The 13,760-nt window shown below is 29.5% G+C and overlaps 1 protein-coding gene across 1 annotated transcript; it reads right to left on the bottom strand.

Moving 5' to 3' along the window:
* Positions 1 to 260: 260 nt before the first annotated feature.
* On the bottom strand, positions 261 to 4,337 carry LOC111891239 (LRR receptor-like serine/threonine-protein kinase FLS2). Its single transcript, XM_023887312.3, has 2 exons — positions 1,064 to 4,337; positions 261 to 860 (listed from the first exon to the last, which is right to left on the bottom strand). The coding sequence occupies exons 1-2, from the start codon at positions 4,197 to 4,199 to the stop codon at positions 520 to 522; spliced, it is 3,477 nt and encodes a 1,158-aa protein (XP_023743080.1). The 5' UTR covers positions 4,200 to 4,337; the 3' UTR covers positions 261 to 519.
* Between the last annotated feature and the right edge of the window lie 9,423 nt (positions 4,338 to 13,760).

The raw sequence follows: 13,760 nt of genomic DNA, 5'->3' as shown, positions 1-13,760 counted from the left end.
GTTGTTTGCGTATGTTATGTGTGTATGGGTACTTTGGGGGAACTCACTAAGCTTTCGGGCTTACAGTTGTAGTTTATTGTTTCAGGTGCTTCAGGAGATCGTAGCAAGGCGAAGATGTGATCGTACCGCTCCTCATGTTTTTATGATTTATGTGATATGGTTTTGGGGGAATACTGTAATGTTTAAACTATTTTGAAAACAAGATGTATGATCGTAACGGTTTTTGAACGAAATAAAATGTTTTAATTTGGTTGAAATTTTTGGTCGTTACAGGTATACACAGAAAAAATATATTAGACTTATGACAACTAACTCTTCTAACTAATGGGTTACACTAAACCAGGATTTAGACTAAAACACAAGTATACAACTTTTCTCATATAGGCAAGTAGGCTCTTGACTTAGATTTAAGTCACACAACCCACACATGTCTACAAAGGTCAAACTAAAAATCTATCTTCACCCTCTTGATTCTCACGAACAAAGCTTTCACTGAAGAAAGATTGTAACCTTCAAGATTTAGACATTCTTACTGATCTTTGTAAGGGAAGATAAGACTTCATTCATTTCAGGTCGATCCTCTGAATTCATTTTGGTGCAAGATAAGGCCAAGTTAAGCAGTTGTTCTATGAAGCCCTGCTTCATGGAGAAATTAGAAGCCAGATCAGGGTCTACAATTTCAATCAGCTCATTTATTCCATTTGAAAGTGTTTGGTCTATTAGTTGTGGCAAAGTGATTTGGATTCCCTCCTCTTCGGTAAGAACATCTGTCGGTCTCTTTCTTGTAATAAATTCCATCATTATTATTCCAAAGCTAAATACATCCACTTTTGTGGTTAGTTTCTTCATATATGCAAACTCTGGTGTGAAAAAGAAATGAAGAAATGCATTAGTGTGACTTTCAAGGTCAAAAGTATTATAACTTAACATCAAAAGCTATATATGTTGGAAAGTTCAGTCCACTAATCAAAATATTTTGATTCACAATTTGAAAGCATGAGTAACCAATGTTACTTTTTCTTCCTAAAAGCTAAGTAAGAAAGAAGGGTTGATGATTCATTACCTGGGGCCAAGTAGCCAATCGTGCCTTGAAATGTGGATGCAGAAGAGATGTTGCTTCCATCCAGCTGATGAACTCCAAGAATCCTAGCTGTGCCAAAATCACTCACATGAGCATCCCACTTTTCATCCAGAAGTATGTTAGAAGGCTTCAAATCACAATGAACTATTGGGAAATCATATCCCGAGTGTAAGTACACCAATCCTCTAGCTATAGAAACCAAAACGTCTACTCTTTCAGACAAATCCCATCTTGATCTATCAATCCCAGAGTCGTGTATAATCCTATCCAAATTACCGTTTTCCATGTATTCAAGAACCAGAGCCTTTAGCTTCCCACTCTCCCATGCATAGCCAAGTACCTTCACTAGATTTCTATGCCTCAGTTTCCCCAATGTGTTCATTTCTTTGTTAAAGCTCTTGTCAGATTCAGCTGAAAACTGGTGTATGTTCAAAATCTTTACAGCTATCATCCTCCCATCTTCTAGTCTACCCTTATACACAGTGCTTAAACTAGTTGTACCCAGAATGTTACCTTCACTGAAGTTGTCCGTAGCATCTTCCACTTCTTTTCTATCAAATCTCTTGAAAGTGAACCCTGCCGTGTGTTTTGGTAATTCTGGGTTCTCAGGTTCTTTGACTTTCGCTTTTCTAACATGCCGACAACATAATACAGCCAAAACGAATACAAGAAGCAATGCAAGTGATCCGAGTATTGAAAGAATCAATACAGCCTTTCTGGATAGTGAGCGCTTTGATCGACTTGACGAGGCACATAATTGGCTGCTGTTTGTAACGCAAAGAGATGGGTTTCCCTGTAATCCAACTGCAGTTATGTTTCTGAAAATACCAGTATCTGGAACACGTCCTTCTAATTGATTGAAAGAAAGGTCAAGGTGTTTCAAAACTGAAATGTTGCCAAAACTTTCCGGAATCAAACCCTTGAATTTGTTGTGTGAAAGATCAATGGAGGTAAGACAGATCAAATTCGCCATAGTTCCAGGGATCTCTCCATTGAGCTGATTTCTTGAAAAGTTTATGCTGGAAAGCAGTTCGAGAGGAGGGAATATTTCTTCTGGAACACTACCAGAGAGCTGATTTCCAGACACATCAAGACTCCTCAAGTTTCTGCATTTTTGAAGTGTCACCGGAATTCCTCCTGACAAATTATTGTTCGAGATGTCAATGGATTCTACCATCTCCAGCTCGCCAAATTCATTTGGGATCCTTCCTGTAAGAAAATTGTTGGAGAAGTTGAGAAAGATTGGTGTATTTTTCATACCTGCAATCACTGACCCTGAAATCGACCCTGTGAGCAAGTTGTGTGAGAGGTCTATGGAAATCAACTTGTTAAGTTTTCTCAAACTATCAGGGATTGATCCGTTAAACCTGTTTCCACTTAGATTCAACCGAGAAAGCAGCTCAAGCTTTGAAACAGAATTCAAAATAGAACCCACAAATTTGTTGTTCATCAAGTAGAGTTCTGTAAGCTGTTTGAGCTCAAAGATTTCATCTGGAATCTGGCCTTGAAGATTATTGTTACCAAGCGAAAGGCTTTGAAGGGAAGAAATGTTTGAGAATTCTACAGGAATCATACCCGAAAATTGGTTTTGTCCCAAGTTTAACAACATCAAACTAGTAAGATTTCCGAGTTCTCCTGGGAGGGGGCCCGAAAAGGAATTGCCATGAATTTGCAGAATTTGGAGATTAGAAAGTCTTCCAATACCCGGTTTTAACAACCCACTGAAATTGTTATGTGCCATATCTAAGATCACAAGACTTGAACAATTGAAGATATCATCTGGGATTCTTCCTGACATTTTGTTGTCACTAACAATTAGATATGTAAGATTTGACAACATCCCTAAACCCTGAGGCATTTCTCCTGTCATCCTATTTCTAGCAAAATCTATCCAACGGATATTAGTGCAGTTTGTGATGCTTGACGGAATAGACCCTTCTAGAAGATTGTTACTAAGAGACAAATTTCTAAGATTATGAAGAGACCCAATACTCGAAGGAACTGATCCCGTGAGAAAGTTTAAGCTAAGTGTCAAGTATGTCAAATTGACTAACCTTGTTATGGATGCTGGAATCTCCCCAGAAAGATTATTTTGATGAAGGGTAAGAGATTTTAATGATTTCAGTGAACTGATATCAGAAGAAAGATTCCCAATGAGATTATTCTCTGATAGTTGCAAAACCAATAATGATTTTAATCGGAATAACGAATTTGGGATTGTGGAATTCAGCTGATTATCATATAACCGTAAAACCTGTAAACCCAAGAGATTTCCAATCTCTGGAGGAATGCTTCCAACGAGCTTATTGCTGTATAAATTAAGAAGTGACAGATTCGTGCAATGGCCAAGTTCAGATGGTATTTTCCCAGAAAGAAAGTTTTGATACAACTGAAGAACTTGTAAATTTGATAAGTTTCCAATCTGTGTAGGAATGATACCAGTAAGTTGGTTTTGACTGAAGTCAAGAGCTATCAACTTTTTTAGATTACCAACAGAAGTAGGAATTGAGCCTTGTAAACGGTTATTATAAGCTCCAAGTTGCTGAAGATTGATCAAATCACCGATTCTATCTGGGATTGTACCATTGAGCTTGTTGTCATCAAGGCTGAGTTCTAACATGGAAGTGACATTACACAAGCTTTCCGGAATAATTCCAGTTAGAGAATTGTTTCCGAGGTCAAGTATTTGCAGATTCCGGAGGTTTCCCAGTTCCGATGGAATCGGCCCAGAGAGAAAGTTGGTGTAAAGGGAAAGTCCAGCAAGCTGTGTGCAATACCCCAATTGGGAAGGAATGTTTCCAGTAAATGAGTTGTAAGAAAGATCAAGAACCTGGAGGCGGGAAAGGTTTCCAAGAAAAGTAGAGAGTTGGCCTTTGAGCTGTGCTTGTTGAATAGAAATGGAAACTACACGCTGTGAGATATCATCACATTGGATTCCGGTCCAGTTACAGTGGTGGATGGAAGAATCGGCATTCCAATCAAGGAGTGCACCATTTGGGTCATCTTTGATTGAGTTCTTGAAATGTTCCAAAGCATCAACTTCATCTTTTAAGCTAGAATCTGCAGATAGAACACAAAATACCAGGAAAGGTAAAAGGACAAGGGTTTTGAACACCATTGATAATTTTTTGAAGTGGTGATAATTCTATGAGCATGAAGCTGGTTATATATTACTATATACAGAAGTACTTCGATGAGTTTTGTCAATCCTAAATGTGTGAAAACAAAGTCTTTACAGCTAAGAAACTTTATTTACGTTATTCTTATCGTGGTTGACTGATTCTATTCATACAGCAACTCATCCCCCCTATATGTCATTATTAAAATGGATTCGAAATATACAATCTATATTAAAAAATAAATAAATAAATAAAAACACTAGCTATGCTCATGTTTATACAGAATGAAGAGAACAAACAACAATCCAAGTTTGCAAATTCTAGTTTTATAATCATCTAACTTGTTATTTAATTACAGATGATACTTCGTTAAGTTTTGATATAAAAACACAAGAAATTGCTAGTTGGATATGGTAATATTTTTGCATTTGTATAAATTGATAATGAAATGACACTACGTGAATGTTGTTATGGGTAGCTCATCATGAACTCAACTTAATTGATTAGTAATGATGGTTCCATATGAAAGTAAGAGTAAGCAAATTATTTTAAATTGATTATAATTAGTATTAAACTAGATTATACCCCGCGTTAAACGCGGGAAACGCATAAAAAACATCTAATCGTTTATAGATATTGTATAATGATTATAAAAAAAATATGGTTATTGGTATTATTGAAATGTGTAGAAAATACATTGAAAACAATAAGTATATATAATTATTGAAAGATCTTTTTGTAGACATCATTTTTTGTTTTATTAATTGAATGACTTTCCTTGTCTCATATAATTATGATATTTATATATTTATAAGCATTTTAATTAGACGTTCCTTGCATAATAATGTTATCTAATTTAAACATATATTGACAACCAATATACCGTTTTTTCTATTGCATTAAATATTGACAACTATTTCATTTATTCAAATAAAGTTATGTAATATAATTTATAAAATATTAAATGTTATATAGATTTAATTTTAGTATATCATCAATGGAGATTATTTTCTAAATCATGATTGGTTTATTTTAAATTGATTATAAATATAAATGCTAACTTTTATGTTTGTTCTTATTTATTTAGTGTTCGCCAGAACTTTGCATTAGTTTTGGCGCAACTTTGAATAATTTTTGTATATCATTAATGTAATTTGATATATCTATCAATTATATGAAATATCAAATAATGACATTTCATTACTATTGTGATAATTTAGTTTATATATTGTATTTTCACTAATCTTAACGGTCTTATTTTTTCTAATAACCGTAACGCTTTTACTAAATGTATTTTTTACAAATCTCCTAATATCTTATAATTTTTATCTTACTTTATAATTTTTCATAACTATGTTATTTTCAAGATTGACTGCTTTAATAGTGTTTTTTTTTCAGTCTATTCAATTTTATATTTCATTGTACAACATTATCGTTTGTATGTATTCTGAAATTTCACTTTAAAAATACTTAATGTTTACACCTTGATATTAATTTTTTTAATAAATTCATGTAATAATTATGGAATATATATATATATATATATATATATATATATATATATATATATATATATATATATATATATATATATATCATTTTAATTAACATTCACTTCCTTTATTATATCAAATTCCTCATTAAACGGATATACTTTTGGAAAATAATAATTATAATAGGGCAGCATTATCTAAGACGTAAATGTTTGATATACTTTTGGAGAAAAAAATCAGGATCATTAAAGAAAATTTATATAAAGAAAATACAAATTTAAAATTTTTGAATCATGGATTAAATTACTGGCGAAAATTTATTTTGGAGGGAGTTGTATTTTGTAAGGTATAATAATATTACAAAATTTGAAATATCTATATTTGTTGTGTAAATTAATAATTTTTTTGTTACTATACAAAGATAAAAAAGTAGGTTGATATGATATACAAAAACATAATAATTTCAATGATATTTTAAAATCATGCCAAAATTAACCTGATTCTTATGACATAAAAATTTAACAAAAAAAATCATAATCATCTCTAATATATAAAAGTAACATTTTCGTAATTAATGTCAGTTCCCAAGATAGTTAATTTTTGTTTTGTTAAAGGTACCTAATATCTTTTCATGTTTATTTGAAAAGTTTCAGAAAAATAGTTAACTGATTTCATGTAATTTATGACAAAGAAAATCGAAATATAAGAATACATACATTTGATATAGGAACAAAAAATAATCGAAAAAAATATAAAAAGCGAAAGAATGTACTGACCTTCTAGCGCATAAGAGCGAATGTTTATAGCAGAGAATGATGATAGAAGTTATAAGTAATATTAACGATGTTGTAGGAGAATGTTTGAAAAAAAGAAACGATTGAAAATAAATGTAAGTCGCGGATTGAAAATATAAAAATTATCATATATGTATGTGATAATTTGAATATGATTTTTCGGTATTAATGATTTTCTAATAAAAAAAGATTTTATATTAATGGTTTACTAATATAAACGGATTTATATTAATGGTTGATATTAAGGCATTGATTGAAATGATTTGTTAGTAATATGTTTTTAAAATTGACCATATTCAAATCTTCATAACTGAAAATTCAAGATGTAAAATATGGAAAGCTTTTATTGGAATTAAATACATTCCATTTCAACGAATTTAAGTTATTGATTGATGATTGGAAAGCATTTATTGGAATTAAATACATTCCATATGGGTAAGATGATGTCAACAATTTGATCTAAGGGTGGAAAAAATAAGATTAAAATACAATTAATGGTCCAGATTATTTAAGATGATGTCATAAGGTTTCTCTTTTAGTAATAGTTAAGATTTATTGTAATCTCGTTATGTAAGGAACCTTAATTAAGGTGTATCTTTTGGGGTCCGCTGTTGACTCGGCCTTAGTGTGTAGAAATTGATTTTCCAATATTATTAAATTAAAGAAAGTACAATATATACCATTTAATCAAAATAAGGGTAGTATTGTACATTTGCATTATCTTCAAATTGGGAAACACAAATTTAATTAATGACATTTTCGGATTGTAAGGGATATTTGATTCTTTTAATTTTGAATTTTGATTTTTTTTAATGAATTCAATTTTAATTCTAATGTAATTTTTAAATTTACCTGACTTTATTCTGTTAAAAGGAGATTGTTACCGATTATATTCTATTTTATTCTGTCAGAATGACATTCTGTTAGAATGAAAGTATATGACATTCTTTATGAAATTATAAATAAGAAGAAAACATGAACATTATGAAAGAATACACTAAATCGATTCTTGAACTAATAAAACATCAATAATGTTGGATTATGTGTCTAAGCTCATAACTATAATTAGTATGTACTTGACCCGAGAGTAGCATGGTTTATTTGGGTTGCCTTCACCTGAAGAACAATCTGATAGGATGGATATTTGAGAAAGAGGCTATTTATGATTTACTAATATATTATAAGTATAATATATTAATTGAGAAATCATAATATTTAATTAGTATTGATCAAGAATTAATTTTGAATTAATTTAGTGATCAAAAGAGACTAATTAAATTAACGAAGACTGATTATGTAAATCAGTGATATATATTGTTTGGGCTAAGTTTATGTAAGTATCCATAAGAGTTACCCCACATGAGATATAGATCATAACCCAAGTGTATGGATCAGAGTTCGTAGACTCGTTGGTTGATGTGTGCCTAGGATTGAATGAAAAATCTATCAATCAATTTTTTGTATCGTTAGTAGACTCGATCGAATATTAATTTTAGATTTGTCGATTCTATCAATTGGAGATGTTGTTTACTTGTGTCCAAATCTAGTAACTAACTTTTATAAACATTTTAGTGGTCTTCGTTTGAATAAGGATGTTGTCAAAGAAGGTGCTCATAATGCAGCAGATAAAGCTAGTGATGTTGCATCAAGAAGCACGCACCAAATGAATAATGCTCATGTTGGTATTAATCGTATTTACAAATATGCATACATACATTCATGCACATGTAAATATCATGTACTTAAATAATCATATACATTTGTTTACAGAAACTTCAATGTATGTGTCTCAAAAGACCAAAAAAATGTGAAACTTAGCATCTGAAAAAGCAGGTCAAGCCATAGCTGTGCTGGTGATACTAGAGAAAATGGTGAGGTGATTGGATTAGAAGCATATGCATACATATCCTAATCTAATTAGTTTTCAACTTCACGCTTGGTAGAAATCTTAACAAATATGGTTGAATTAATTAGAATTTCAAAATAATTAAGAAACTAGTTATAGTCAGTTGAATGTTTGATAAAAATACTATGATAAAAAAATCTAGAATAATTAACGACTTACTTTTTTTTTTGTAATAGTACAATTTTAAATAGTTATCCTTACTTCTAGTTTCTATTTTTTTTTCATGTAGTTTCCTTAGTAAAGCAGTCAAGATGAGAATTTATGCCCAAGCTCCATTAGCTAAAGTTGTTCTTGTCAATGGAGTTGCCAAGGTGTGTATCGTTGTTTGCTTCTTTTCTATTAAATATTTTAATAATGTCACTTGACAAAACCGAAATAAATGAAACCGTGTATCAAAACTAAGGTTGCTTAAGTAATTGTTAGGTTTGTTACTAATGGGAAAAATTAATTAAAATTGTAAAATTACATAGAAAATGAAGTGTCGTGTATATCGTAAAAAAATAATTAAAATTGTAAAATTACATAGAAAATTTACATGTAAATCACGTGTGATTCACATGAATCATATATGATTCACATATGAATCACATGTGATTCACATATTAATCACATTTGATTCTCATGTAAATCACATGTGATTCACATGTAAATCACATATGATTCACATATTAATCACACTTGATTCACATGTAAATCACATGTGATTCACATATTAATCACACTTGATTCACATGTAAATCAGATGTGATTCACATATTAATCACACTTGATTAACATGTAAATCATATGTGATTCACATATGAATCATATGTGATTCACATGTAAATCACATATAAATCATGAGAATCACATATGAATGACGTGTGGTTCACATGTTAATCATATTTGATTCACATGTAAATCACATGTGGTTCACATGTATAACATATGAATCACATGTGATTCATATGAAAATCAAATGTAATTCATATATGATGTCATATATAAATGTGATTCATATGTGAATTGCATGTGATTCATATGTAAATCGCATGTGAGCCATAGGTTAATCACATGTAAATCATATATGTATTTTTGTGAGTGTTTTTGCATCAATCATTTTTTTTTTAAATTTCCTTGTAGATTTGGAAGAAATTATGGTGAATATTGAAGAGGTGAAAAATGATAAATTAAAGAAAATATGGAAATATTGACATAAAGACATGAAAACGCTTTGAAATTTTGTAGCATTTTTTTTTATATTTTATTTTATATCGAATAAAAATACTTATTCTATTCTGTTTATAGATTAGTAAATAAAATGAGTTTTCTTATGATTTCCTTACCAATATTATAGTATATGAAATATGCATATATGCATTTGTAATAATATGCATATATATACCTATAATGTTGATTTTTTTGGTTAAAAACTTATAGTACTTTTTAAATATTCCAGTTTTTTTGAAATTTTATTGATTTTTAAATGTTTTTAAAAAATTGCAGTTTTTTTTTAAATAATTTTTTTCGTTTTTTTAAGAAATTCATTTTTTCTATAAAAACTTAAAAATTTTGCATTTTTTAAAAAAACCAAAAATTATTTTTTTAAATATATTCGAAAATTTAATTTATTTCGATAATTTGTAGACATTTTTATTAATATTTCTAACAACACAAAAAATTAAACATCAAATGATATTGGTAAGATGACAATCATGCCCTTAATGAGATAATTTTGATCTAATGCTCCATCTTTAGTTTTCGGGTTCTCGGGAAACTATGAGTTGTCAACCAATCTCAAACCCTATATATATATATATATATATATATATATATATATATATATATATATATATATATATATATATATATATATATATGGAGAGAGAGGGAGAGACTTAGGATCAAATGTTTCTAATAAATATTGTGTGCATGGATGAACCAATCACAAATTAGCAAATAATTAATTATTTTATTAAATATGTAAGGGTAATTATGTAATCTTTCATTTTAATCCTTATTTTTAATTTATTTAATCTGCTTATTATCCCTTTATATTAGTCAATGATTTATGACTGATTTACTTATCATTAATTTAATTATCTCTATATATCCGGTTGAAACGTCCACACACACACAGATCACAATATCGATTCCTTTCTTTGCTCATTACTTTTTTTTACAAAATCGATGGATGTTCATAGTGGAAAACAGAATGATGTATTAATTTTTGTTCTTTGATGTTTATATGTTTTTACCTTTTTTACATATACATATATATCCAATACAATTTGTTAATCTTGCAGGATAATGAAGATCAGAATCCGGGGAAGGATCTGGGTAATGTCAATGATCCCAAGAATCTGGTGAATGAAGTTGTGAAGAAAAAAAGAAAATGTAAAATATGCTTTGGACTTGGTCATGATAGCAGGAACTTTCCTTTTGGCTTGAAGAAAGCATAGAAATACAAGAAATTCATCAAATTAGACGTTTTTAGATATAAGTCCTTTTGATTTCAGTAAAATACAAGTCTGGTTTGATGAACTATATGGTATTATTATGTTTGATTTCGGTATAATAAAAGTATGGTTTGATGAATTCTACGTTTTTTTCTTATATATTTATGTTTACAACCAATAAAGTGTTAATGTTAGTTTATATTCATAGAATCATCTAGTTACCATTCCATCAGAATAGAAATATCATTAAAGCATTTATCGTAGTTCATAAAAAATGTTTTACAGTTGCATAAAATGAAAACACATAATGTCAAAAAAATGTGTAAACAATGAGCAATACAATGACTTATATTGTAAACAGTATAAGAGTTAACAATCTTATAAGTCATATTCTTATAACATTCTGATAGAATGATTTCGAGATAACATACAATGAACAGTTTTATAAGCCATATTGTTATATTATTCTGATGGAATGATTTCAAGATAAAACACTGTGCAGAGTTTTATAAGTCATATTGATATATCATTCTGATAGAATGATTTCGAGAAAACGTTAGCATCAAATCTTTGGATTTAAGTCAAACAAGGGATATATTAGACTCTAACATTATGCATATTTTTTTTAAAAGTACATAATAATATTGTAAAGAAATTAATTTAACGTAATGTTGAAATGTTATATATTTGGAATATGTATATTTTTATCTTTAGCGTGTTTTCAAAAAGAATCAAATAGAAATCATTTTTTATCAAGGATCCCTAATATCACGCCTTTTAAGTTGCATATAATCTGTTTTCTTCCTTATTTCTTTTATATGTCAGTTTATAATATTTTATTGTATTCAACTTCCAAAGCATATAGAAACACTGTCGAAATTCCATAGGTATGGACGATCAAGTATCAGATGTTAATAATCATATTTACGAGGAACATTATTTTGCTAGTGATGATGAAGATGAACTTGAAGTTTTCGATTTTCCTGGTAATGATAAACTATATAATGGCGGATTTCAAATAGGCGAAAGTAGAAATCCTAATGTAGGTGAGTTTTTGAATTTTTGTTTAAATTTTCATTGTCTTTCAGACATGTTTAATATTATATCTTAATAATTTCACTGTTGAACATACAGAGGACGCAGAAGATGCAGAAGACAAAATTCAGTTCATTGATGAAGATACAGATGTTAATATTGATTTCAGTAAAGGTAACAACATCAAACAAAAATAATCAAGAATAATAAATTTATTTCAAAATAATAAAATTCTTACAGAATAGTTAAATTCTTGCAGAATAATATTTATAAAATTCTTACAGAATAATATTTTTGTCATTTTTTATATTCCTCCACATTCTTTTGCTTATTTCATACATAATTTGTTAATCATGTATTTGTCATGTTTATACAGGACAATCACATGTTACACATGATTACGTTTCTCCTGGTGGCACCTTGTATTGGACTCTAATTGTATCTAACAATATCAAACCAAAAGTTACATCAAAATATGATTCATATGATGAAACAATAACAATGTATAGAAACTATGCATTAGAATCTAGTCTTGATGTCAGGCTTTGAAGAGTTAAAAAAACGAAATACGACATTATTAAAAATAGACATCTAGTATGCAATCGGGAAGGTAATCCAAATACTAGTAAAGTAGATACTCTGGACATTCAGCATAATAAGACTTAAAGAAGGAAATATTTATTTAAGAGGGATTGTAAAACGAAAGTTGTTTTAGATATAATTCTCTGTACTCTTAAATATATCGTGAGTAATTTTGTTGAGCAACATAATCACGAGTTGTTTAGCAAGGGCAATATGTACTTATCTCGTACAAAGAGAAAACTTGATTATTCCCAGGAAATTTTCGTTCATTATTTGTCAAAACAAAATATTGGTCCTGTAAAAGCACATAGATCGTATACTGCTCTTCAGGGCGGTCCTTCGGTTCGAGGTGAAATGGTTTCAGATTTTAAGAATGCTAGGAGAAATCTTAATTGTTACATATGTGGGAGGGACGCAAAATTCCTCGTTGACAAGATGAGCGACAGGAAGAAACATGTCCCAACATTTACTTTTGAATATAAAGTGTTGAAGAAAAGATTGAATGCTCTATTTTGGGCTGACGAAACAACAAAGTATAACTACAATTCTTTCGGAGATGTATCACTCGATGCCACATTCAACATGAATAAGTATATTTAACCTTTAATATTTTTACAAAAAATATTTCATTACTTTCAGATATGTAAATTAATATTATCTTTCTAAAATAGGTATGATATGGTTTTTGTTCCATTCACTGGCATTGATAACCATAAAAATGTGTAACATTTGGTGTTGGACTTTTAAGTAAAAAAAGATGGAGTTTCTTATGAATGGTTGCTTAGAGCTTTCTTGAAAGCTTTTAGAAAACAACCTAAATTGGTTATATTCGACCAGGATCCAACTTTGAAGAAAACTATAGATAACGTTTTCCATTGGCACATCATAGGTTATGTATGTGGCATATAACAAAGAAGTTGCTAAATAAGGTACGCATAGAAAAACTATTATCCTTATATTTTGTTATGATTCTAGAAAGATTTTCTCATATTCTCACAAAATCCTAAATGAAAACTAACATCGTATTTTCGTTCATACAAAACATTTATTGATACAAACATCAATTGCTTTAATTTTTTTATTTACTCATCCTCATTAAATTTCAATTTCTATAGATTTTATCAATCGAAGATGTAGCCACCAATCAAAAAATTTCGAAAGCGTTTTCACTCTATAATTTGGAATTCTAAGTTGGAACCACATGACTTCGAGAATGTATGGCATATGATGTACGAGGAGTTTAAAATATATAGATAACAATTGGATGAAAACCATTTATGGGTCGCGAAGATTTTTGATCCTTGCATTTTTC

This window comes from Lactuca sativa, chromosome 7, assembly GCF_002870075.4.
Source record: "Lactuca sativa cultivar Salinas chromosome 7, Lsat_Salinas_v11, whole genome shotgun sequence".
In the NCBI taxonomy this organism is placed as follows: Eukaryota; Viridiplantae; Streptophyta; class Magnoliopsida; order Asterales; family Asteraceae; genus Lactuca; species Lactuca sativa.
This window is presented reverse-complemented; position numbering and strand designations above follow the sequence as displayed.